At 44.6% G+C, this 26,254-nt stretch overlaps 1 protein-coding gene across 2 annotated transcripts in view; it reads right to left on the bottom strand.

Moving 5' to 3' along the window:
• Positions 1 to 26,254, bottom strand: part of LOC138569869 (ATP-binding cassette sub-family B member 5-like) — a 1,230,756-nt gene that overhangs the window by 40,622 nt on the left and 1,163,880 nt on the right. For both annotated transcript variants that reach the window (XM_069648261.1, XM_069648260.1), the window contains 3 exons: positions 11,559 to 11,756; positions 2,999 to 3,205; positions 1,833 to 1,979 (listed from right to left, as the gene is read on the bottom strand). In XM_069648261.1, coding sequence (XP_069504362.1) covers positions 1,833 to 1,979; positions 2,999 to 3,205; positions 11,559 to 11,756 — 552 coding nt within the window. The remainder of the gene's footprint in view (positions 1 to 1,832; positions 1,980 to 2,998; positions 3,206 to 11,558; positions 11,757 to 26,254) is intronic.

The raw sequence follows: 26,254 nt of genomic DNA, 5'->3' as shown, positions 1-26,254 counted from the left end.
CAGAGAGGCAGGAGTGATCTGGAAAGCTTGATTCTGGTTTGCGTTGCGCCTCCAGGCGTCTTCGCCAATGTCTTTCCAGTTAGTGGTTATGCTGTGGCCCAGTTTTCCTTCACTGAGGCTTCTACCAGTTCAGTTCTATTTCACCCCAGTTCCTTCACTGAAGCAAGGTGGATGACTAGTTGCTCCACTCGGTTAGTGGAATGCCCAGTCCAGCTGCAACACCCACTATCCACCCTTCCCGTATGGGTAAATGTTCAAACGTGCTAATGTCTTTCTGCTTTCTTCCCCCCAGGCACGGTATTCAGGGTCGGCACGGAAGTTGCAACGCCGTTTTCCTGAGCCCAGCTGACTTGGTAAGTAATGCACGGGTGGTGGGCGGGATGAGAACGGTTACAACGATCTCCGCTTACCCTTGTGTCTTTTTGTGTCTTTTTTCAGATGATGCGGTGCGCGGAGAACAGAGGCGCAAGAAGAATCCAGCAGATGGTGAAGAAAACAGAGCCGGAAGAAGTCTGCAGTCTGCACACGTTCCGGTGAGTATTTCAATGGATCTTGCCTCGCGCCGCGCAAGTCTGTGCTGCTCTGGTCTTGACTCGTAGTGCAGAACTGGTTCAGGATGTCTTGACACGTAGTGCATAGCTGGTTTCAGGATGTCTTGACATGTAGTGCAGAGCTGGTTTCAGGATGTCTTGACACGCAGTGCAGAGCTGGTTTCACACGAGGAGCTCCGGGGCAGGCAAGCGTCACGCTGGCAGCCGGAGAAAACGCTAAGCACTGGGTGTGGCCCAGGGTGGGGTTTATATAGCCCTGGGCCCACCCAGAACCACTAGACCATCAGGGAAACTTGTATTATGGCCCTCTAGTGGCCATGTTGAATCCTGTTAACGGATCCAGTCCCGGGGGCCATTTTGGAAGGGGCTACACAGGCAACAGCCTGGATTTGCGCCAGGCAGCTAGCTTCTCGGTCCAGGTCCTTCCCTGAGCCTTGGCATTGGTCCGGATCGTGACAGCGCCAGACTGGCCTGTGATGAGCCAGTTTGATTGGCCCCTGCCATATGATGAGGACTAAGATGGTGTCTCCGTGGAATCCTACCCATACCCACCCCGAGTCAACATGCACTGGCTCACAGTGGCGCCTTGCACACTGACTGAACACCTTAGCTGTCCCCAGAATAAGGCAAGGAACTTCATTACTTGCTGCATATCTAGGTAAATACATATGTGTTCCACCAACGCTGAGCCTTCTGATTATAGAGACCTTTTTCGGGCATTTGGCCTTTTTTGTTTTTTACATCACATCGTCTTCTACATCTTCTTTGTTTTTTCTGTCTTTATAACATTGCTTTTTGTATTGATGATATATTTGTGCTGTTTGTGATATCTGCTTCCTAAAACTGGTTCTCTTTGCACTTGGCTGTGAAATCTAAGTGGTCTATTGAGCTGCCTGAAATAAATATTTCTCTGCAGTGTCTGCTTGCACTTGTTGAGGTTTAACAAAATTGCTGGGTACTCCAAATATGTAAGTGGTGTGAGGTCTCTCTCAGCATTCTAGCTGATATTCTGGTTCCTGTTTCAAGAATGTATGGGACCACTTAACATGACTTTATGCTAGCAAATCCCATCTTCAGAAGGAAACCTTTGATTGTGCTTACAGAGAAAAAAAAATATTAATTTAAAAAATGAAATCAAGATCATATGTAATTGCAAGTTGAATAATATTTGCCAAACACTAAACAATTCCACTCCCAGTGTTTATCCTTCAGACAAATATTTATTTTAACTAAAAAGATTAAATAGAAGCTTGATGTGCATGTGTGCATAATACGCATTACCTTTTCACTCTCATTGTCCAGTGCAGAAGTAGCTTCATCAAGCAGCAGAAGTTTGGGTTTGCGGACCAGAGCTCTCGCAATTGCAATTCTCTGCTTCTGGCCCCCAGAAAGCTGGGTTCCTTTACCTCCAACACGTGTGTCATATTTCTATTAAAACAATACAAGACTATAAAACCATATGTAAAAAGAGAGTATTTTTGACAGGTTAACAGCATTGCAGTTTTTGCAAATAAATATGGAGCTGTATAAGACATTGCTACAGGCCCGTTACGTATGTGGTTGATTGCTATGCTTTCTTGCTATTTTAGATTTGGCGGACAATGTAATTCCGTAAGCCCATCCTTTAAAACATATCTACAATATAAAACCCCAAAACAATAATCAGATTAATCATACAACCAGCAATCCAGGACTAAACGCTGTATAACTAAGAGCGGGGGGAAAAGCAGTTACAAGATCATTTGGTTAATATCTCATCTAAATCCCAATTTATAAACAATCTTGCCACGTGATTGATTATCAAGTATGGTTGGCATAGGATGGATTCAATATGAACAAACCCTCACACTGTAGTATTAATGGCTGTTTAGTTGTACTGTATTTTCAAGCTCCCCTGTTGATTTAATTATTGTTATCAGTACAACATATTCTATATGGCAATCTGAACTTAAAGAGCAGATGTATACTTCATGTGCATCTCTTTCTAAGTATTCCGTTCCTGCTTAGCAGGACAGGAGGCACATTTGTGTCCCAAGGAATAGATTTAGCACTCTTGTCTCATTATCCACTGAAACCAGAGTAATTCATGATCTTGGCCGAACTTGTCGGGCGCTTGGACATTTAATAAAATCCTGCAAAAAGGTGTTTATGGAATATTTAATTATAATTAGTTATAATTAGTTAATCATTTCTCTGATCAACAGACTAATAGTTTGGAATTTAACACAGCACATGGAAAAAAGGAAACTGGTGAAAATTCGAGAGGTTGAAATTTTCCAGCATTGCTCTTCTGTCTTAATGATGTATGCAATACTTCCGTACCATCACAGTCGGTGTATGCAGTACATTTTGCTTAAAAGACTAACTTGTACAATGATACATGAAACCCGCCTTGGACAGAGCCCACAACATTGAAAACCCTTTTATCCCATATGAAAACGGATTACCTCGGGTAGTTCCTCGATAAATGTGTGAATATTTGCAGCTATCGCCACATTTTTTATTTCATCCATCGGCACACTCCGACTGTTGTCTCCATACGCAATGTTCTCTGCAATGCTGCAGTCAAAGAGCACCGGCTCTTGGGAAACAATTCCCATTTGGGAGCGTAGCCACTGTATATTAAGTTGTGCTGAATCAATCCCATCAAATAGCTGGAAAACAAATAATATACACATAGTATGCAGATCCAATTCTAAAGTTTGGGCGGGTAAATACTCGGCTACATTGGCATTCTATCCTGGTTGCATTGAAAGGAGATATGTTTAAGATGCATTTAAACATTGTGCTATGATATAGCACTGCTTGTGTGTAACCACCAAAAATCCGAAAAGGTTAAAAGAAATAAAAATGACAGCCTGTTATATTGTACTATACAATGGATTTAGTGTGCATCAAGGGGCATAAGAATGTAATATTGGTATCATAAATAACAGCTCTATTGTTCAGGATCAACAATGATGAAGGACAATCGAAAAAGTGCAGACAATTAACAGTGGGTGATGTTCTGTATTTCTGCACAGTGACCTTCACAATCCTACGATCATGTTCAGCCGGTTGGGGCTTGTTCATTTATTGTAGCAACCTAAACCGCAAACATTGAGTGGTGTTAACTGTAATTACTTGTTTGTACAGATTTTCCTCTGATTTTCTCGGATTTCTAAAGGATGGGTGGAATTTCCTGAGAGCTAGCATAAAAAAAACTTGTCTAACAAGAACCATGGCATTTATGCTAGGATTAAGGTCGAAACAACATACAACACCATTCGTCCAGAATTGTGAGGCTGATGAGAGATTGTTATATGTGGTGCTCATAAAAAAGCACGAGTCATTCCCAGCAACACTGCTACAAATCAGATAACTGGAGTTTTATGATTTGCCTTGATTTTATGAAACAGTGCTATATTGAAAAGGGGCACGAGTAAGGTGATTGTGAGGCTGCATAAGACTTGAGTGGATATAGTCAGTCAAGGGGATGATTATGCAATGCTGGTGAACTTAGTTATTTCAGATATTCAGAAAGAGTTGCTGGCGTGGAGGTGGAGCAAGAAATGTAAGCGGTGATGGTAGTTTCTGAATGTGGGAGTTTGAACATTAATGTTATGTAAGCTTATCTTTGATGGCTCGTGTAACTTCCTTGTGTTCACTGACTTTGAAAATCAAACAAGAGCTGCACTAGGGAAATTTACTACAGAGGGAGCCCCCACTGCTGTTCACCACTTTGATAGAGCATAAATAAGTTGTGGGGGTGTCCTGCCAGATATCTCTTGTATGGGTAGGTTGTGCAAACCAACCTCAGCACAATTTCCTATTTTCACTGCCTGGGGTAATCAGGTGCCGTGATTGATGGTCTTCAATTTACCCAGCAAAGTTAACATGTGGCTCCAATGCTCAGTTCGATGGCTCCAATGCCCAGTTCGATGGAAGTTTCCATTGATGTCCATCAATTAAAACAAATTGATGCAGGTAATATTGTTCGTGTTCAGGAACATTGTACCTTGGTTTTGTGAATAAAGTCTGTAGTGGTTAGCGTGACGTGGAACGCAGATAGGTGGAATATGGGAACACTTCGGCAGAATTAAAAACACTTTCAAAAACATCATTCATAACACGCTTAATACCAGCGAGTGGGTTCTAAGCACGGGATTGGGATTCGAATTAACACAACATTTCAGCATGAGCAAACACTAGGCATTTGAAAACATTTAAAAAATAACAAATCTCTTGAGATTCGAGAAACAAATCTAGGTTATGTAACATAAGGCATTTGAGCAAACCAACATCAAGTACAACAAATTACTTACCTCTCTGTAATGTTGTTTCTGATGGATTAGTCCTTCTTCCCACAGAGATCAAAGGGAGAATAAAGGGGACATTAGTGTCCAGTGATATGTTTGTTGTTAAACACAAGATCTTTGCTCAAACATGCGATAGTTGTAGCCATGCACATTGAAGAGCGCAATCTTTATATTTGTGCCCTCACTGAGACCTGGAGTCATGAAGCTGCAGGACCTTCTTTGGCATTGGCTATACCAGAAGGTTACTCTTTGAAAAGACAGGATAGAACTGACAGCTGGGGTGGGGAGTGGCCCTGATTATTAAATCAGACCTCAAAATTTGGGAAAGTAAGATCAATGATATACCAGGAGTAGACATTTTACTGGTAAAAATTGGCACTGGTGCCAAAAATACACTTAATATTTGCTACTTTACAGGGCCCCGACACAGTTTTTGTAGCTCAGCGTTTTTCAATTTGTCAGTGAGGTAAGATGTTATGGCCAAATAGTTAGGAATACACCTTTGGTAATAACTGGTAAGCCCCAAAAAGGCCCTTAGGTCACTTTTGGGTTTTGGGGGAGGTGTTTCCTGCACAGCCCTGACTATTCCCAATTGGGGTTGAACTAGGAGATTTCCCACAAAAAAGCCTAGGTATTATACCAACGACTGTGCTGGGTGACACTTTTTGGGATTAGCAGTATGCCCGACTTTCAACAAAGCGCCATGATTTCATACAAGTGAAATAGGTTCTCCTCCCAGGTTTTGCTGTGGATCACTTTGTCATCCGGATATGCACCGCAGAAGTGGGAAAAGGGGTTGCAGTATCTGGTTCATCAGCCGCTGAAAGGTTGCTGGGGGCTTGAAGCCCAAAGGGAAGGACTTTAAAGTGAAATAATTCACTGAGGGTTGGAAAAGCCGTCTTTTCTTTATCAGAGAGGTTCAGTGGCACCTGCCAACTTCCCTTGGTTGGATCAATCATGAAGCTATAGACAGCGGATCCCAGTTTGTCAATGAGGTCGTCAATCCGAGGCATCGGATATTTGTCTAACTGGGACACAGCGTTCAATTTACAGAAGTCTACATAAAACATCCACGACTGATATGGTTTGGCCACAAGGACTATTAGTTATGACAATGAACTCTATGAGGGTTCAATTATATCTGCTGCTAACATTTTCTCCATCTCCTGGAGGACTATCTCCTTTTTAGCCTCCAGAATTCGGTAAGGCTTTAGGTTAATCACTTTACCTCGGGGTGTGCAAATGTAATGTTTAACCCCTTTCACTCACACGGGTTCACTATTGAAGACATCCAGGAATGTTTCCAGTAAATCCTGGATGTTCTGTTGTTGTTGCTCAGGTAGATAAGAGGGGACCAGAATAAATTCAGACTTTTCTTCAGATAACAAGGTGCCATTAGGACAAAAGAAGACTCCTCTTCGTCCTGCTTCCACTCCTTCAGGAGGATTATTTGGTGTATTTCAGTTTTGAGACTTCTGCATAGCTGAGTGACCTTATAGTTATAGGGACCTGCCTTCTCTAATATTTCATAAGGTCTGTGCCATCACGAAAGTATTTTGTGCTTGGAGGTGGATAAGAGGACTAATACTGTTTGTCAGATGGAAAAGAACCGTGTTACTGCCTTCTTATCGTAATAGATCTTTTGGCTTTCTCTGGCCTGCCCTAGATGTTTCTGGACTATATCCTGCACGATAGTCATGTGCTCTTCAAAGCTTTGGTCTGTTTGGGACATAGCTAACAATGACTTTTCCCTTTCTTCCCAAGTCTCCCGGAGCATGTCCAGTAGGTCTCTGGAGTCTTGTCCGTAAAGGAGCTCAAAAGGAGAAAACCCTACGGAGGCCTGGGGGGCATTTCTGAAGGCAAAAGGGACCAAAGGCATCATTGTGTCCCAATTATGTACATCTGCTTCTACTAATTATTTAGCACATTCTTCAGGGTTTTATTAAAATGCTCTACTAAACCATCTGTCTGAGGATGGTAAACCGAGGAGCGTAGGGTTTTTATCTGTAAAATCTCCTTCACTTCCACAATCAATTTTGACATGAAGATACTCCCTTGATTGGTCAATATTTGTCTTGGAAAGCCCATCTTTGATAGAAAAGGGATTAGGTGTTTAAGAATCTGTTGTGAGGTATTATTTTTCAATGTGAAGGCCTTCGGATACCAGGTTGCATAATCTAGAATTACTAGAATATACTTATTCCTTAGTTTGGACGGTTCTAATGGTCCCACAATGTTCATAAAAATTCTGGAGAACGGTACCTCTATTGTAGGGAGGGTTTGTAGCAGAGCAGGTGGAGGGAGTGTGGATCTGTTTTCTGGCATAGGCGGGCACCTGGCTATGAAGTTCTTAACATCAGTGTAAATAAAACCCTGGCCAATAAAACCTGTTCATTATCTGTACCTTTGTTTTTGCCATTCCCAAATGTCCCTAAGTCAAAAGGGGATGAGCCATTTCCAGGACAATCCTCCTATGACTTCTAGGAATGACAATCTAGGCCCTGGTTACCCCTTATGATGTGATATGATGTGGCATTCATAACACACCTGTACACAAGGGTTTCTGGGCGCGACAAGACAAGGAGGGGGAAACAAAGGGAGGACAAAATAATAAATCTTACTAGGCCTTGTGTCATTCAGATCACACAAGTGCGGGGAAGGGGAAAAGTGCCTGGGGGAAGTGAGTTAACTCATAAGTGCAGCCAGTGGGTGGCTCATAAGTGCAGAGAGAAGGGACTGTAGGGTTGTGGATACAGACTCTTAAGTGCTGGGGAGCCCGGAAGCAGTACAAGGGCAACTGGATATGCAGGAGCCTGGGCAAGAGTTCAGAGGGTGACCAGGTGACCAGAGCACGGAGCAGTCAGGTGCATCAGCAGGGGAGAGGAAGAGAGAAAGTAGAAGCAAAAAGGAAGGACTTGAGTTGCTTCGAAGACCGAGGGGTTCTGCTCAAGTTTGAGAGAGGCAGGGAGGCTGTTCCAGAGGGAGGCCCCAGCCGAGGAGAACGATCTTCCCCCAACTCTATGCTTGGAGAAGTGTCTGACTCTCAGACAGCTGGAGGTGGTTATGCCTGCCTCAAACTTAATACTTTAAGGATCCGTCTGAACGTCTGTCAAAATCAAACTCCACCGTACTTTGTCACAACAACTACAGAATAATCCAACATAAAGTACCTTCTCCAGGAGAATGTCTCCCTTCTCCTGATACTGGGATAGTATTTAAAAGAATGTTCTCTTGCAACAAGAATGCCAGGGGGAATGACTCCCTTCCCCTGGCTTGTGGGTCCCACATAGCCTTTGTACAACTCCTTGTCCTAGGCCAGGAGAATGACCCCCTTCTCCTAGTATTGGTCAATACAGTTTACAGTAAAGCCAGGGGGAATGACTCCCTTCCACTAGTGTCTTCAGCACAACTCCCTGTTCTGGACCAGGAAAATGACTCTCTTCTCCTGGTATTGGTCTGTACAGTTCACAATAAGACCAGGGTGAAGGACTACCTTGGCCTGGCATCTCTAGAGTATGTTCCTTCTCCTGGTGTCTAAGGAGCTCTTTCTCGCGACCTTCAGCTTGATGTACACTTTGCCACCCTGACTTAGTGTTAGCAAAGTTTTTCAATGGCCTTATCTTGCACACTTGCTGAGGAAGGTCTCCTCGGATGCCCAGATCCTTCTCTAGTGGCCAGTGGGCTTATTGCTACCTCTGTGAAGAGAAAGTTCTCTGCGTCTGCTCAGTTCACACTTGTTAGGGTTTCTGACCCTTTTCTGATGGTCAGCAGGTTTGCTGTTGCCACTGCGATGGGGAAACTCTCCTCCTATGCCTGGTTTGCAATGGTTACTGTCCCCGACCCATCAGTGGGCTTATTGTTGCCACTGCGATGAGGAAGCACTCCTCGGCTGCTTGATTTGCAATGGTTAGCATCCCGACACAACTCTGGTAGTCAGTGGGCTTATTGTTGCGACAAGGAAGCTCTCCTCGGATGCTAGGTACACAATTGTTAGGGTCCCCGAACCATCTCATTTACAGCCTGGAGTCCCCTCTGGGTCTCTCGTACCTCCCGTTACCTTCAGAGGGACTCTGGTATGCCAGCAGGACTTCCAGGGACTGGGGTTCTTCTCTCTGATTCTTTGGCTTCTCTTTCCGGTTTTAACAGTACTGGGGTGGCTGTGCGCTCTGTTGTGCTCTTTGTCTCTTCTTTCCTGCTTTGCGTTCGGGCCCACTCCAGCTGGACCCACGGAGAACTCCCTTTTCACCTCGCCGGCGTCCTGTGTTCTTTTGAGACTCCGGTCTGTCTCTCTCTCTAGTTACAAAACCATGTTCCACAGGTGCCAGCCTATGTCTAAAATAAAACATTCCTGGACACCACAGAGAATAATAAAGGCTTGTCCCACACGGTTAGGACTGTCTCAATGGGACACCAGTGAATGATAGTAACAACTCTAAAGGAAAACCATGCTCCAGGATGTCCTTGAGAGCATGGACACTTCTATAGTAAGCCATGGTCACATAGTCAAAAGGACTCAACTGCTATGGCAACCACAGAAGGAAAAGAAGCAAATCTGCATTCTGATGGACCTGGACACTTCCAAAATCTAATTATCTAATTGGGGGGTATGTGTAGATCTCTTGAATCCTTAAGGCCCTCAATACAACCTCCAGGTCAGGATCTTTATATGGAGCACCAGTTTCAAGATCCTCTGTAGGATTTGCTTCACCCCTTCTTGTTCGATGACCTTCCAGCTCAAAAGAGAACCTTGTCAGAAATGCTTTCAAACTAACTCAGGTAACATTTAAATGGAGGAGGTACATAGGGAAAGTGGTATCCTTCAGAATGGACCAATTGCTTAAGTACTGCAGAAAATTGGGTGGAGAGCTATCAGCAGCACCACTGTCAGTGGGGACAACGTTACAACAGGTGCCACAGTTTAAGGTGGCTGGTAGCAGTCCATTGTGAGTGACCCGGTGGTGAGAAGAATTGTGCTGTACCCAGGGGCGTTGCTAGGGGGGCCTACGGGGGCTATAGCCCCTGATCTTTTGGTTGTAGCCCCGGATAGAATCTCAGGAGCTACAGCCAAAAGACTAGCTAGCCCCCAGTCCCAACGGTTCTGACATCAGTTTAGCCCCGGGTCTTTTCCAGACCTAGCAACTCCCCTGGCTGGACCTGATGTTGGGGCCAGGTTACCAGAGGAAAAGCTGGCTCTGTTTCCAAGCCCAGGTGTCTATATCTGGGGGGTTCAGACTGTGCCCCAGTGTCCAAAAAAAGAAGCAGCTGATGAAACTGCTGGCAGTGATACATAGGTAAATATTTCCACCATGCTCAACCTGAACACCTCTCCTATAATGGGTGTGGAAGTTGTTGTGTTTAAGTTATCCCCATACTATATACATGCACCAAGTTTGTTTTTTCTTTCATGGAGATACGTACTGACATTGCAATCATGGTCTTGTGGAGACCTTTTCTGGAAAGCGGAGAGGAAGAAGAATAGTGTTTGGAGGAAGAGGACAAGCTTTTGTAGCAGGACTTCATTTTGAAAGGAGCACCAGGATGTCAGTGCACTGATACCAAGGAGGATGCACACACCAGGTGCAGGGCTTCCAATTTTCATTTTGGAGGCAAAGTGGACTGCATCGCTGGGTTGGGGAATTCCCTCCCTTATCGGGTTTATGGAGCACAGTGAAAACCTCTCAGTGCCTTGGCATTGCAATGAAGATGATGACTAGATTACAATAATTGTATCTATCTTAGAATACCGAAAACGAGTCTGGCTATTTATAAAGAGCTGAAAACACATGACAGCGAGTCCTGGAAAAAAAGGGAACACATCTCGTTAGGCTAGGGGAATGTTCAATAGCAGCTTCTCATGGAGTCCAGAATACATATCAAATTCAGTTTTTTATCTATAGAGGATTGGCAGGCACAGTCAACAATAGACATCAAGCAAATACCTCTCATCTAGATCCTTTCATTCAACAGAGCAATAATGCCCCAATGAACCGTACCAACAAGTTTCTTTCTAAATAGGACAAACTATGAAATCATTTCCCTGTGATTCATCTGGAGAACAGAAAAGACAATAGCATTGAAATCATTTGTCTTCACTCTCTCTACCCTGTAGGTTTCACTTCCAGCCTTCCCTGGACTTGGTGTGTGAATAAGTAACAAGTAGTATTATAGTAATGATTTCATTTGATTAACTGCTGTGGCTATATATGTATGTAGTCTACCATAATCATTCAGTTTACTCTTTAAGCTTCTAACTTTCTCCTGATTACCTGCCTGCACACTTTTAAAATAGGCCTCAAGAGAATCCTCCTCCTACTTAGGTATGCATAATCAGTACACACAACCCTGTGAAGCATGGCATACATTAATGGTGTAGACTGTGCCCTGCCACAAAGCCTGGACTGCTATTATAGTATGTTTATGTTATATATTGTCCTACCCAGATCTCTGTTTTTCCAATAGCCACACGATAATGGCTTATTTTGTCCCACTCCATACTAATTCTTTGATACCACTTTTTTAACCAATATACATTCTAGTGGAAAAGTCTAGTATTTAAGTACAAATACACAATACTGTATTTTTTGGGTTTGACGTTTCTATACCTCATTGTAAAATATGTAGTCAGGGTTATTGTTCCTCATGGAGGAAATCAAAGCCAAGCAAATAAGATGTTAGTGGAGTGCCATAGCCACATATGGAAATAACTTACTAGATTTCCTTGAAGGGGGTTATAGAATCTTTGTAACAGCTGAACAGAAGTGCTTTTCCCACATCCGCTGCTGCCAACAAATGCCACAGTCTGTCCTTTTTCTATATGCAGGTTCAAACCTTGAAGCACGGCCACATCTGGTCGAGAAGGATATTTAAATGAGACATTATGGAATTCCAGACTTCCTTGAAATGCGGCCTGTGTGGATGCAAATAAAATCACATTAGTATACAGAACATAGCACGTGGAGTGCAAACCCTAACAATATCAGACTTGTACACAAAAAGCAAAATAACATTGCTCAGAATCATGTTAACATGCATTCTTATGTCTGAGGAGTATTCCAGGTTTCCTTATGCACACAAATGTAGAAGAACACATTAATGTTCTTTCTGATGGATTAGTCCTTCCTCCCACAGATTTCTCATCTCAGGTATATGTTCCCCAGCACCAACTGCCTTCAGAAACTATTTTAGCCCCCAAGTGCGGCTCAGCTCGACGATGTTCTGTTGGGAACCTCACGCCAGATGTGATGTTGGGGACAGTATATTTGGAGCCAGCCGCGCCCCTTGACCTCGGTTCCGCCTTTTTCCCTAGCAGCTGAAGGACCGAACAACAGGAAGTGTACAAACTATATCTGCCAATAGTGGCAGGTTAGAAGGATGATGAGCAATCAGTGGACGGACGAATCCATCAGAAAGAACAAGTAATATATTCTTATAATGGAGTCCCCCCCACCACAGATTCCTCAACCTAGACAGCAGTACAGATCTGGGAGGAGGGAGGAGAGCAAGAACCAGACCTTCAGCAGGAAACACTGGAGGATGACTAACATGAACAAGCATCCTGTCCCCACCATGAATCCAGACAAAAATGTTAGCCAAACTTGAACAGGTTTGTCAATGTAGCCAAACGACATATGTCCAGCACAGGAACACACCTCTGCCAATGCAGAGGTAGCTGGCAGACCGCTGGTCAAATGGGACCTGAGTCCATCAGGCACATCTTTCCTAGCCAGGTCATAATGCTCTAACATACAGAGGACAACCCAGGTGAACAGGGGCTGCATAGTAACGGCCCTCAACACACTGGCACTCACAAAGAGCTGACAAACTCACAAAGGGCTGGTCATCCTTTCTAATGTCTGGAGAGTCATATTCGCTGAAAGCCCTCTCAGGGTGTATGATAGGGTCAGGGAGCTGATCCTGTCAAGAGAGGATGGGAACACCGCTCATCCTGTGGTGGGAGGCCTACCACATGGATTCCCTGAGCTAGTCCCGCCATGTGGAATTTGAAAGGGAACTAGCCTTTGTTCTTTCTTCATGGGATTGCATGTTTGAAATAATTAATGAACACTGTCAATCATCACATAGATGCACTACCCAGTTCAGGCCAGTTTCTTTCTGTTTGTCCCATACGACTTCAAGTACCAGCAACCTTAGCGATGGAACAGCAAGCAAGCAACCAGACTCGGAAAGAAACTGCAAAGAGCAAACAGGACAAAAAGCAAAACGTGCAGCAGCCGAACTAAGCCAAGCTGTTAAATGACCTGCACAACTCCAGTGCTAGCCAGTGCACACACCGTTCAAGCAATGTTCACACACTCACCAGCAGACAGTGTACTTACCTACAAGTGGGCCGCGGAGCGATTCACTCCCAAAACCGCCCTCTCAAACCATCCAGAAAGCCCTCACTTGAAAGCCCTCACTGGGACATTGAATGCAGCAGGCTGCAATTGCCTGAAATCGGCAGACCCACATACTAAAACAGGGCAGGACTGCCCGTAAAACCATCCATGGGGAAAAGGACAGGCAGTGGTTGACCCTGTGAGCCAGCTGAGGGAGACAGCCAATGAAGAAGAAAAGGGGAATAAAAGGAGGGATAGATAACAGCAAGGTGTGGGTTATTTGGGTGAAGCTCAGGGAGGATGGAGAGTGTAGAAGAGCTTGGAGAAGAATTGCTGGTGGTGTGTTCAAAGTGAGGTATTGGTTGGTGAGAGAAAGTGGTATATGGGTTTGAGTGTGCTTGCAAGGTGAGTGAAGGAGACTGATAGCGAAAGAGTAAGGAGTGAAGAGAAGGTGACTGCGGAAGTGAGAGAGGGAGAAAGTGATTGTGGAGAGCACTACCAGTGTGAAGAGGGGAGAGAAGTATTAGTGTGGAGAGGAGAGAGTAGTAGTTTGGAAAGAGGGGGGGGTTGTCAGAGTGCTGAGAGGAGAGAGTAGTAGTGCAGAGAGCAGAGAGTAGTGGCAGTGTGGAAAGGGGGAGTAGTAGTTGTATAGGCAGGAGACAGAAGTAGAGGTTAAGATCTGAAGGTGGGGGTAGGTAATAGAGAAGGAGGAACATGGGAAGGAAAGAACAGGGCGCACGGTGTAGAGAAAGAATAGAGGGTGGGTGGATTCACAGAGAAAAGAGTAGAACAAGAAGAAAGGGAGCAAGAGAGAGCCTTAGGGAGAGGAATATCTAAGTGTAGATGGAAAGGGTTAAATGGGGCCTGCATATCTGAAAGGCACCAAGTCTTATGTAACAGTATCTTGGGAAACTTAGATCAGGGACCACCTAGATTGTTCCCAGAGAGAGTAACAGAGAAAAGGGTTTTGCCTTTAGGCCATTACGATCAGTCAGACAGCTTCTTCAAAAGTAGGAACGACCCTTACTAGACTAGAAAGAGAGAGGGATGGCCTTAGTAAGCCCCTTTAACTGCCTTTGAAAGTTGATATGTTCTTGAGGTCATCTGTGATAGATCCAAGTGGTGAAACCGCCCCCCTGCCTTAAAAGTATGAGGTCACAGGAAGAAAACAGGAAGGGGACTCTTCTGTGAGAGATGAAAGTCTGACACAGCTTTGGAAAGGAATGTCGGCCTTACCATCATAGTAACCATGATCTTGGAGAAAAAGTAGGGAGGTTTAACAGATGGAGCTGGAGGTGATTTCAACCAGGAAATTGATATAAAGGCTCAAACGGAAACAACATAAGGAAAGCAAGAACAACGATCAAAACCACACTAGATAAATCAAGTGTCATGGGAAAAATTGGCTAGATACATTGGGGACAGTGAATAATGAGCCTTGCTCAGGAGCCCTTTTAGAGAGGTAACTATTGGTCAGGTACCCTTTCACAGTGCTCATCTGATGCCCTTGCTGGGCCTAAGAGCAAACAATCCAGCACAGATTAGGTAGGGAAGATCAAAGTGTCCATACCTCGCTTCTGGTACCAAGCCGAAAACATAGACAACCTGCTGGCATAGATGGAATCCTGGCAGAAAGGAAAACATCCAAATCCTAGTCAGAATGGTTCTACTCCTTGTACCATAGCCTATCCGCATCCAAGCATGTACAATGAGGCTGATGACATTTGGGTGCATGATCTGGCACCCTCAAATGGGACAGCAGGTCCAGCCTTGCTGGAAGGTGCCAAGAGGGACAGATGTATATGTCCAGAACCTCCAAGTACTATGTTCTGCAAGCCAGTCCGGGGTGATCATGATCAAGATGGACCAGAACTTCTGTAGTCTCATGAGAACCAGAGGGAACGCATAGAGGAGACTGAAGTTCCACTTGACAATGAATGCGTCCCATGGCCTTCCAGACAAGGAGATTCCCTGCAGCAGCACCACTCAGACTTCCTGTTCAAAATCGAGGAGAAGAGGTTCACCTGAGGGGCACTCCAACGTACAATGATCACACCCAAATGCTTCGGGGGTTGCTCCTACCCGTGGGAGGATGATATCTGCATGCTCAAGCCATCTGCAGCCAAACTCTACTTTCCCACAAGATGGACATCAGAAAGAGAACCATCATTCTGCAGAATCAAGAACCATAAACGTGTTGCTTCCCTGTAGCAACCATACAGCTTCCCTCTTGAGGTAGTGCATGGGGAACCTTGGACTTGGACTAGAGTCCACTCAGCTGCGCACCACAGCCACTGAGGAATACATCCATCACAATTGTCAGCTGGGGCCAGGCTGACGTTGGAGCACGGTTGGAGCCCTCTCAGGAGTTGAATCTTCTCTCCCCCAACTGCAGTGGTATCGAGGACCCGGGGTGCTGGTACTGGTCCTGAGAGAAGATGAGAGGCAGTGAGAATAGCGTGGTGGTGCTGTGATCCCCCTCGACCCTTTCATGCCAGAATGTAGTGCGCAAGAGTTTGCCCATGCAAGCTCACCTGTTTTGATGAAATGATGGGCTCTCTGTCCTGCTTTCCGTCAACAGGGACGCTGTGGATGGACCTAGTTGCGTCACTGGCCATGAGTGTGGAGGTCCAGACCGGTTGCGACCATTCCGTCTTGATGGTAGGTTTATTACTATGATTATTGTCCGTATCATTTGTGGTAATTTCTCCCCAATGATTATTGTCTGTAACCGTATATTGTCCTTTCTCTCCCTAGGTATGAAGATGGCCCAGGAGCACGTGGTGATGAAAAATGTCTATCACGGAGGACCTACTTGTGGTAAGTAGACTGTTCCAGAAACTGCGCCAAGTTCATGAGTTGCGCTGCTTAATGTGTTATAGTCTATACGACCTGCTCACCTTGTGTTTTATATTCCCTTTGCAAGTGCAGCTGGTCGGTGATAGCTGGTGAGCGGTTTCCGAACTCCTGCAGGCTGCCGGAGATGAAGATCTGCGTGGATGCTGCGCCGGAAGATGGCCCTGTGATGATTGGAGTTTGGGACAGGTAAGGATGCTAGGTGGCACCCGCGGAGGACTCAAGAAGACTGGTATAATGAGCGAGGCTGCTGCAGAGTCAGCACCAACAATGCATACTTGCCTTGATCGCATATATGCCAGTCATATATTCCATCCATTCCTGTTCCCCTATGGTGTTCACCTGTAGACTCTCCTGCTTCCCTGGATTGTCATTGAGGAGTTTCCTCTATACCTTAAAGTTTGTAGAACTTTTTCTCCCTATAATTGATATATCCTCAACTTTTGCCACGTGAGCCAATTCTTATGGACTGAATCAATTTTTCTTTTCACTTAAGTAACCTTCACCCCGAGCATGTTCTTAACTTGCACAATTTCCTTGTATGCTCCTTTTTTTTTTAGCTTGAATGGTCCCATTATGTGCTTCATAAAGCCCTCTTGTACCCATGGATCCATCAATCTTCTGCCTATCTTCTGCCTTTCTGCAGCAGATTTGAAATTACCTCTAATAAAAGATGTCAAGTTAGGAACAGAACATTTCTCACTTTGCCACACTGCAGAATATAGCTCCAGGCATTCTTTGAGCCCGCTGTTAAACTTATCAATAGTGCATGATCACCGGATCAATCTACTCCCTGCATTGTTTACCAACAAAAGAAATTCAATATATGAGACATGCAAGGAAAGTAAGGGACAATCATTGCCGATTCTGCAAAGACGAACGTTCAATATCTGGTAACAGGGTGTTTGAAGTTAAACAAAATGAGAAGTCTCTACTTGGTCATGAGTCTGGACAAGGATGAGTGGTGGCAGCAAATCCTGCAGGGGGATAATAACATGTACACATGTGCGATAGTTGACTTTATGGATGCAGTGTTAAAACAGGAAGACAAGCTAAACTAAGAATCAAATGACTGAAAAAAGTTGGTGAAATCACAAAAAAGGCCCATTAAAAGATTGAACGTTATCAGTAACTGGAAATTATGAAGTGGAAGACTAAGTAGACTGGTTGGATACATTTAAACCACCAAACAAACTTTGGAGGTGGGATGGAGTTATTATTTTTATTGTGTAAAGGAAAGATGAGCATGTGTAGAGAAATGGAAATGTAATCTAATGTAATAAAAAGTTTGTAATAAACTAACGTTTCAAAAAATCAGTTGTTTACTAGTGAAGTTTTCACTTTCTTTACTTGTCAGAAAAGGGAACACATCAGAATGGAATGATCACTGTTCATTGTGCTGGTGATCTGGAAGTCTACACAAATATTTAACAGTGGACGGGAGGCAAAAATGTAATCAATAGTTGAGGAGGCTGTGATAGAGTGCCACGTCTTCTCCAAGGATTTTCCTAAGGAGATGACGTTCACACAATGTATATCCGAGTCACTCATCAAATGTGACTAGGAAACCTTGGCACAATCTCTCCGGGCAGATAAGAACTTCTTCCTACGTAAAACAATCTCACAATCCTCCCCAGAGTAGCAATTTAGATCTCCCACCAAAATGATATTCTCTACTCTTCCCCCACTTCACCAAATGACTCTCCACACAGCTTATAAATTCTCCCATCCTGGGGAAGCGTGGGTTCCATTACAGATTTATCAGCAACCACTCACTCAGAGTGCCCCCTCCATCTGAATCCCAAGAGAGGGACAGAGCTAAAATATCCCGGTGGTCAGTTTGTATTTGTACACTGACACAGCCTAAGTCCCCTCTAATAGCTGTTAGCAGTCCCCCAGATGGCCTTCCCGCTGGCCCCTGCACTGCTGCTATGGAGTGCACTATATAACCATCTAACAAGGGAGCATTCCTCAGCCAGGTTTCCTGTAAATTGACAATATGATTTATTTTTTAATAAAGACCAATCACTCCCCAGCCTAAAGTGATGGGTGTGAACCTGGGAATTCAACTAAAGTATCCTATAGATGAAATATGAAAACTTTCTTTGTTATATCCTTAGACTAGCCAGACATCCCTGCAATCAATGCCACCCCCTGTCTTTAACATTCATTCTGCCAACTTCCTTTTCGACCCCCACATTCCTAACTATCGCAGACCCCTGTGTTTTCACCCTTCCCAACTCCCCAGAACAGGATCCCAACCCACGTGTCTGGTTCAATCTTGAGGACCATTTGAAAATGTTAAAGCCCCACAACATTCTTAGACTTGATATGGAGGCACATAATATCAGTTCTGTCCTCATAGGGAAATTCTACCAGCAAAATGTCCTCAGAGTAAACCATCCTTAGAACTGGCACAAGAGAGCACAGTCAATCTATTTAACAGTACTGGTTCTTTTAAGGGAAGAATTTGTTCCAGGATTAGTATACCGAAAACCCCCTCCTGTTTAAGGAGTTGAATTCCTTCACGGGAACTGTCATTGTACAACAGAGTGGCTGACCTGCCAGAGTTTTCAGTCTGGCCCTTAGCATGAGTAGAGGGACCTGATCCAAATCCCTTGTCCAAATCCCTTGCACTGAGAAACGTCTCAATGAATTGTAATGGGTATGCCATCATTTCAACAAGAGTCAGTACTTCCGTCAATGCATAAGTTGCCTCCATCGAATCAACATCCTCCTCCAGATATGAGATTAATGCGGATGCCTGATCAACTAAATCAGATTAATCCAATGGTGTAGAACAATTCAATTGTGAAGATTTAACTAAAAACTGTAGAATTGATGCCTGATGTGAGTGGCCCTTAGAGCCCAAATCTGTGCCCAAACCAGGAGCACCAAACTCTGACGTTGAGGATCCTTTTAAAGATTCTTGCAGCGTTTGCAAAGAAGCTGCCGTCGCAATGCGGGCCCTAGTCTATGCTCTTCTTCGCTGAGATCTGGCACCTGGGAAATTAAATTACGCAGGAATTTCCTTGTGCCACAGATTTAGTTGTGTAAACAGATTTCATTTTTTATTTTAGGTAGATTGCTTGTATGGCCTCCCTACTTCGTGGTACAGTCCTCAGAGGGAGACTGAGATGGAGCAACATCCGAAAACCCTGCAGGGGGTTTAGTTAAAAGTTTAAAGTCAAAGTACCCACATGTCACTGACAGAGGACTATATGTTACTTAATTCTTAATTTTCCTTTTCTTCTTCCTAGTCGAGGGCCCAGAGTTACTTAAGACTCACCCGATGATCCATACTGAGACAGAGCAGACCATTGATTATCCACCTTCCCCTCTAGAGGAGACTGGTCTGGGCCCCTTGTTTGAACTACCTCCTTGCTGGAATTCAGGAAGTGCTCATGGAGGAAAACAGGCAAGAGATCCAGCCAGGGCCACCGCCAAACCCCTCGCCACCAGCCGCATGGCCAAGTAAGGTAGTATGCGTCATAGCACTGTAGAACACACCGCCTGATTCTTCTCTGAGGAACAAATCTGCAGAATAAAGAGGAAAGGACCTCACGCCATCAAAGACGTCCAGGCACCGCCGTCAAACCGCACCAGTACTACCAAACCAACACGAGACAACCCCAGGCTGCTTCTGACAGCTTCCTCGCTTATGGATGTTAACTCCCTGCTGGGCGGGAGACGGAAAAGGCAAGGCTCAGACCAGACTTTAAGACTGAAAGATGGACTCCATCTGAGAGGTGTTCACAACTTGCTCCTTAGGATGGAAGGCTCAGCCCATGTGAGTGTTCAGTACCACTCTGATGAACTGGAGTGACTGGGATCGTGAAGTCTGGGACTTCTTCAGATTTAGGGAGACTCCTGTGTCAAAGTTGACAGGTGTGGTGCAGATGTTTCAACACAAATTCTGGCACCGGGTTGGAAAGAGTCAATCGTCCAGGTAAGTGAAGACTTGAATCCACTTCCCACCTGAGCCAAAGCTGCTACCACAGCCAGCAGCATGGTGAATACTCTTGGTACAGAGGAAAGCCCGAACAGTAGGGCTTGGCACTGGTAATGGCAATCCCCCACTATGAACCTCAGGTTCTTCCTGTACCTCTAATAGATACGTACGAGGTTATAGGCATCCTGAAGCTCCAGTGACACCAGCCAGTCCTGGAGCTTATGGGCCTGGAGGATCTGCAGGATACTTCATTCCCCTGGCGGACTGCAGAAGAGAAGGTGAGAACCCAACCGCATGGGATTAAAACAGCACGTCCAGTGCCATCTTCCCTGGCCCCCTACCAGGACTAAAGAGGCCACACAGCCTCTCCTCCAGTCATACCCCATCCATCCCTGCTGCACTCCCTCATCTCTACCCACCCACCCATGATTGGAGGCAGAAGTTGGGTCATGTGACCCACACAGAAGCCAAGCGCTCTGTAACAGAGATCTCTCTCTCAGTTCCCCGGCAGGCCCAACAAGAGAAGGTGAGAACACACCCCCACTTGATTAAAGTAGCACATCCATTGCCATCTTCCCAGGTCCCCTACCAGTCCTAAAGCGGCCACACAGCCTCTCCTATGCCCGCACCCCGTTGATCCCTGCTGCATTCCCTGCTCCCTGTCCTTCCACCCCTAATTGGAGGCAGATGTTGGGTCACGTGATCCATACTTGAAAACTGACCCTCCCAGGGCAGCCTTGCACGGGCAGTCAGCAAAGGGCACCTTCCTTAGGGCGGCGGACATCCCTGTTTGCCTGGCACCCTATCCCTGCCACACAACCTAGCTATCCATCTATAGCTACTTTCAGTTCAGGGGCGCCTTCTTTGAATGTCGCCCACTGCTTGTATTCTGCTGCACATTTTGACTAACTAGGATTCCCAATTTACATTGCTACTTTAAATCTCACCACTGTCTGCATTTTGGCACACTTGCATTTTGCCTGACTAGGTTTCCTAAACTAGAACTGTACTGAGTTAACACGGCTTCTGAATTTAGCTATACTAGAATTACACTGAATGAATGTGCATTTGAATTTAGCCACACTAGAATTGTACTGAGTTATTTAACATTGATTTTCAATGCAGCAGCACTAGAATTGCAACCCGCTGTTTTTTAATGTAACCATGCTGGAATTGTGCTCAGTTGGTTAACGCTGCTTTTGAATTTAGCCACACTAGAATTGTACTAGTTGATCAACGCTGCTTTTGCATTTATCCTCACTAGAACTGTACTGATTTGGCCTCCACTGTTTTTGCATCTAACCACACTAGCATTGTACTAACTTAGTTACAGGTGCTTTGAATTTAGCCACAATAGAACTGTAACAACTTGATCCCTGCTGCTTTTGAATTTAGCCACACTGGAATGGTACAAATATAGTTATCCCCGCTTTTGAATCTTGCCACACGAGAATCTGTACTACCTTGGTTTCCTGCTGTTTTGAATGAAGCCACACTAAAATTGGACTGCAATAACACTACTTTTGAATCTAGCCACACTACAATTGTAACGCGCTGCTTTTGAATTTAACCACACTAGAATTGTAACACGCTGCTTTTGAATTTAGCCAAAATAGAACTGTGCTTCTATACTCAACACTACTTTTGAATCTAGCCACACTAGAACTGTCCGGATTTGGCATCCGCTGTTTTTGAAACTATACACACTAGTATAGTACTAACTTAGTTACCAGTACTTGCATATAAACACAATAGAACTGTACAAACGTTATCCATGCTGCTTTTGAATTTAGGCACACTAGAATGGATTTGGTTAACTAGAATCAGTACTAACTTGGTTTCCCACTGCTTTGAATGTAGCCACACTAAAATTCTATTGGGTTAGTTAACACTGCTTTTGAATTTAGTCACACTAGCCCTCTACATATGCCTCGTGCCAGCATCTAATATTTCACTGATTCACTGCACGAACATTCTAGCTGTGACCATCTATAACTGAGTAATACTAACCGAACTGCACTGTCTGTAATTGCCCCCTCGTTCCCAATACTTTGATTTGCAACATTTGTGCTTCACACTGTGCCTTTGCGCATTTTAAGTCACGCATAGCTCTTCTCCCAAAGGCGTTGCTGAACTGTATTACATTAACAGCACACAGAGGAAAATGCTGAACTTTGTTGAATTACTGATGTGTTTTCCCGTGCCCTTAATTTCTTGATGTACTGTTTTTGCATTGCTTTACCCGTGCCCAGTAGCCTGTGCTAAATGCATTGAATTGATCTAACCGCGCACTGAAACCAACTCTGAACTGTACTGTATTAATCTAACCTGCCCCAGAGCCATATACTGACCTGTATCATACTGATCTACCCTGCAATTCACAATGCAGATCCCCACAGCCTTGTTATGTTACTTTTACCCCTTAGTGCTATTTCGGGATCGAGACACTCGATCTACCTCTTCATTACCAAGTGCGAACTGCCCCAAACTGCTTTGTTCCATACTACCTCGTTTGGGTTACCACCAGATACCCACACCCCAAAGGCCACCTTACCAGCCCATAGCTACACCTCGTTGACAACCACTGCTGCTTGCCGGGACACGTGTCCGATAGTAGCATGCCCGCTACCCATCATCACCAGGAGAACCGGCTCATATAGGCCGTACCACCTTGGACCTGACAGTCCAATGAGCTGCACCTCACTAGTTAGCCTATCCACCCACATAACAACCATGCTCCCAGTTCTAATCATATACTTGACTTACATAAGTCTATTCATGACCCTATCTAGCATTACTACATCCCAGTACTCGGACATGCCCCTGGTTACATCCACTGCCTACCCTATCCAGCCCTACCACCCTCCTCTAGTTGCACTGAACTAAAAGCATACTTCCCCCCAAGTGACCTTCAACCCACCTTGGCTCTAGGACAAGCATGACATGGGTGCCAAGACTACTCTCCAACCTCTCAACTCATCTAACAGTGCCCCGTGCCCACTGCCATGCAGAAATGCCAACCTTGCAACTAGGACCAAGCCAACAAGAGACACAACAGGCACTTCCGCCCCCACCGTGGAATGAAAAAACACCCTATTCACTCTCCTACTACCCGTACAAACTCACATTCACCCACCCACCCTCACCAACACTCCCAACTACACAATTCTTGGAGCTCTCATTAACGCTAGATCACTCCAAGCCCACGCATTAGACATTGCAGACACCATCACAGCACACAATTTGGACTTCCTAGCCATAACAGAATCCTGGCTACAGGCCGCCGCGGGCCCAGCCCTCTCACTTGCCGTTCCAGACAGCTACTCCATATGTCGAAGAGACAGACCTAACGCTAAAGGTGGAGGAGTGGCCATTATAGCTAAACGTCTCTGAATATGAGAGAGGTGCCTACAACCTCTGTTACTTCTTGTGAACTTCTATCAGTGAAAATGACTATATCAGCTACAGCCACATTAAACATTCACCTCATCTATAGGCCCCCTGGGCCTGTACTCACCTTTGAGAATGAGGTCACGCAAATCATCTCCTCCAGTGCCAAACCCAAATCCCAAACAATCATTCTTGGTGATTTTAACCTAGGCTTGAACGACCCCCACGACAACAACGCTCTTTACTTGGGCAATAGCATTTCTGCACTTGGACTCGCACACAGGATCCTGAATCCCACACATGAGAAAGGTTGTACTCTCGACTGGCTTGCAGACATCAACTGCAACTCGAACATCATATCTAATCCTCACTGCCCATGGTCCGAGCACCACCTTATCACATTCAAAATTTATACTAAAATCTGCCAACCCAATCGCCCTTTACTAGATCCAGAGGCACCCTCCAGAAACAAAAGGAATATCACTGCTAACAACATGTTCCCGTTACTGTAACCCATACTAGCAACATCTACCGCCGACAATACTGACCCTACCATAATGACCAAACTGTACGATGACAATATCCTGGCAGCCATAAACAATATAGCCCTGCTTACACTTCGAAAAGCCAAACAACCTGCCCACTTCAATGGCTGGTTCACCCCTCAGCTCAAAGCGCTAAGCAAGTCTAAAAGAAAAGCTGAATCTGTATGGAAAAAATCCCCTACAGTACCAAACAAAAATGCCTTTGACAATGCCTCTAGGGAGTTCAAACAACTAGTACTCTCCACCAAAAGCAAACTCTACAATGACAGAATCTCTAAAGCTAGCTCCAACACAAAGGAATTATTTGTAATCCTCAGAGAATTAGAAACCCCAATCCCACTTGTGGATGGCTGTAACAAAGACGCAAGTTGGTGTGAGAACATACAAAACGCTCTTCAAAACAAAACCCTCCGCTTACAATCCATTATCGAAGCAAAAAGAAAAACAGTTTAGCAAAACCCTCCGAACCTTTAACCCCTACCGAAAACACCCCTAACCTAAAGAATCTGCAACAATTCGAATTCACTGAGGTCACCAATTCAGAAGTCCTCCAAATCATCCAAAGTCTTAAAACTTCAAGATGCCAAGGTGGCCCCTTTCCACCGACGGTCATCAAACACTGCGCACCCCAACTCACCCCTTTCATCACCAACCTCATCAATGCCTCCTTCAGAAACAACAGTGTCCCCACAGACTTTAAAAAGGAATGGGTACTACCTCTACTAAAGAAAAACACCCTTGACCCCAACATTCCCACAAACTATCGCCTAATAACAGCCATTCCATTTCTCCTGAAATTTCTCAATAGAGTAGCATACTTGCAAATTCAGATATACCTGGAAGCCAGCAACATACTGGGACTACGATAATCGGGATTCCACCCAAGACATGGTACGGAGACAGCTCTCCTAAACTTGAAGATCCAAATAGATGACCTGAGGGACAAAGGAAACTATCCTTGCTCCTTCTCCTGGACCTTTCAACTGCGTTTGATTTTGTGGACCACAATAGTCTGTATAAATACTGGACCTCAGCAGCGCACTTCTCCACAAATGCCACACAATGGATCAGATATTTCCTTAGCAACAGAATTATTGAAGTATTCTCCACAAAAGCGGAAGCATCACTCACCTTAATCGCATGTGGAGTACCGCAAGGCTCAAGTGTGTCCCCCACTTTTTATAATATTTTTACAACGCCTCTTTTTGACCATCTGGACGACCTGGGTGTCACCTACACGAATGACGCAGATGACACCCAGATCCTTATCCCAATAACTGGGGACCACGAAGCCGACACAGCCACTCTCAATGCCATATATCTCACAATTCAAGCCTGTATGGCGCAGCACAAGCTGCTCCTCATAGGTTCTCAACACAGGAACAACAAACTCAATGATTACTTCAAGCCAGGCATAGAAAAACAATAGCATGACACTGTGGTCATTAATTCATGGAATTGTTGTGGCTTCAACAACTTTTTGAATTGGTTTTCAAAAAAATTGGGGGTTGAACTGCCAGCAATTATTATCTTGCAGGAAACTATGGCAATTAAAGATATCTATTTGGAGGGATATGTAGCCTTTTGTTCTCATGCGATAAAGGGGAACCATGGCCTTCCATCTGGCGGGCTTGCGATCTTAGTGAGACATAGATACCAATTGAAACTGCTTCAAATCTATTCCTCCCCGGAGATTCTAGTGGTTGAAGTGACATTACCCTCTTGTGTGCCAATTCAGATGATAATAGTGTCGTTATACTGGAACCCTGCGTCATCATCTTTAGAGGAAATTATTGTAAAAGTTAATCATGTTTTGTTATTAGTGGCAACAGACGCTCCACATGCACAGATCATCCTGGGTGGGGACTTTAACTCAAATCTTAATGAAACAATGTCCAAATTTGACATAGTCTCATCATATGAAATACTGGCATTTGAAAGAGGGATGCTTTGGCGCAAATATATATCAGAATGGGATCTGCAGGTTGTTCCTTTTGAATAAAAAACTGAAGTACATACCTGGGCACGTGGCACAAAATGTACTGCAATAGATTACTTAGTAATCTCAAATTCCTTGGCTGAATTGACTTCAAGTTGTAAGATCATTGAAACACATCTAAGTGATCATTGTATTTTGGAGTGTCTGTTAGTGAGAAGTACCCCAATGTATGAAACTATGCCAGCATTGGGACTATTGGAGATTGATCGTAAGGCACTTTCTATCAGGTGGAATGCTCATTTATGTAGGAAGCTAAATTATTTAGTTAACAGAGATTTGATAAAGGCTAATGTTGAATCTTTGTCTAATGACGATCTTCTAATTTGG

This window comes from Ambystoma mexicanum, chromosome 2q (genome assembly GCF_040938575.1).
Source record: "Ambystoma mexicanum isolate Mex_15411 chromosome 2q, UKY_AmexF1_1, whole genome shotgun sequence".
Classification (NCBI taxonomy): Eukaryota; Metazoa; Chordata; class Amphibia; order Caudata; family Ambystomatidae; genus Ambystoma; species Ambystoma mexicanum.
This window is presented reverse-complemented; position numbering and strand designations above follow the sequence as displayed.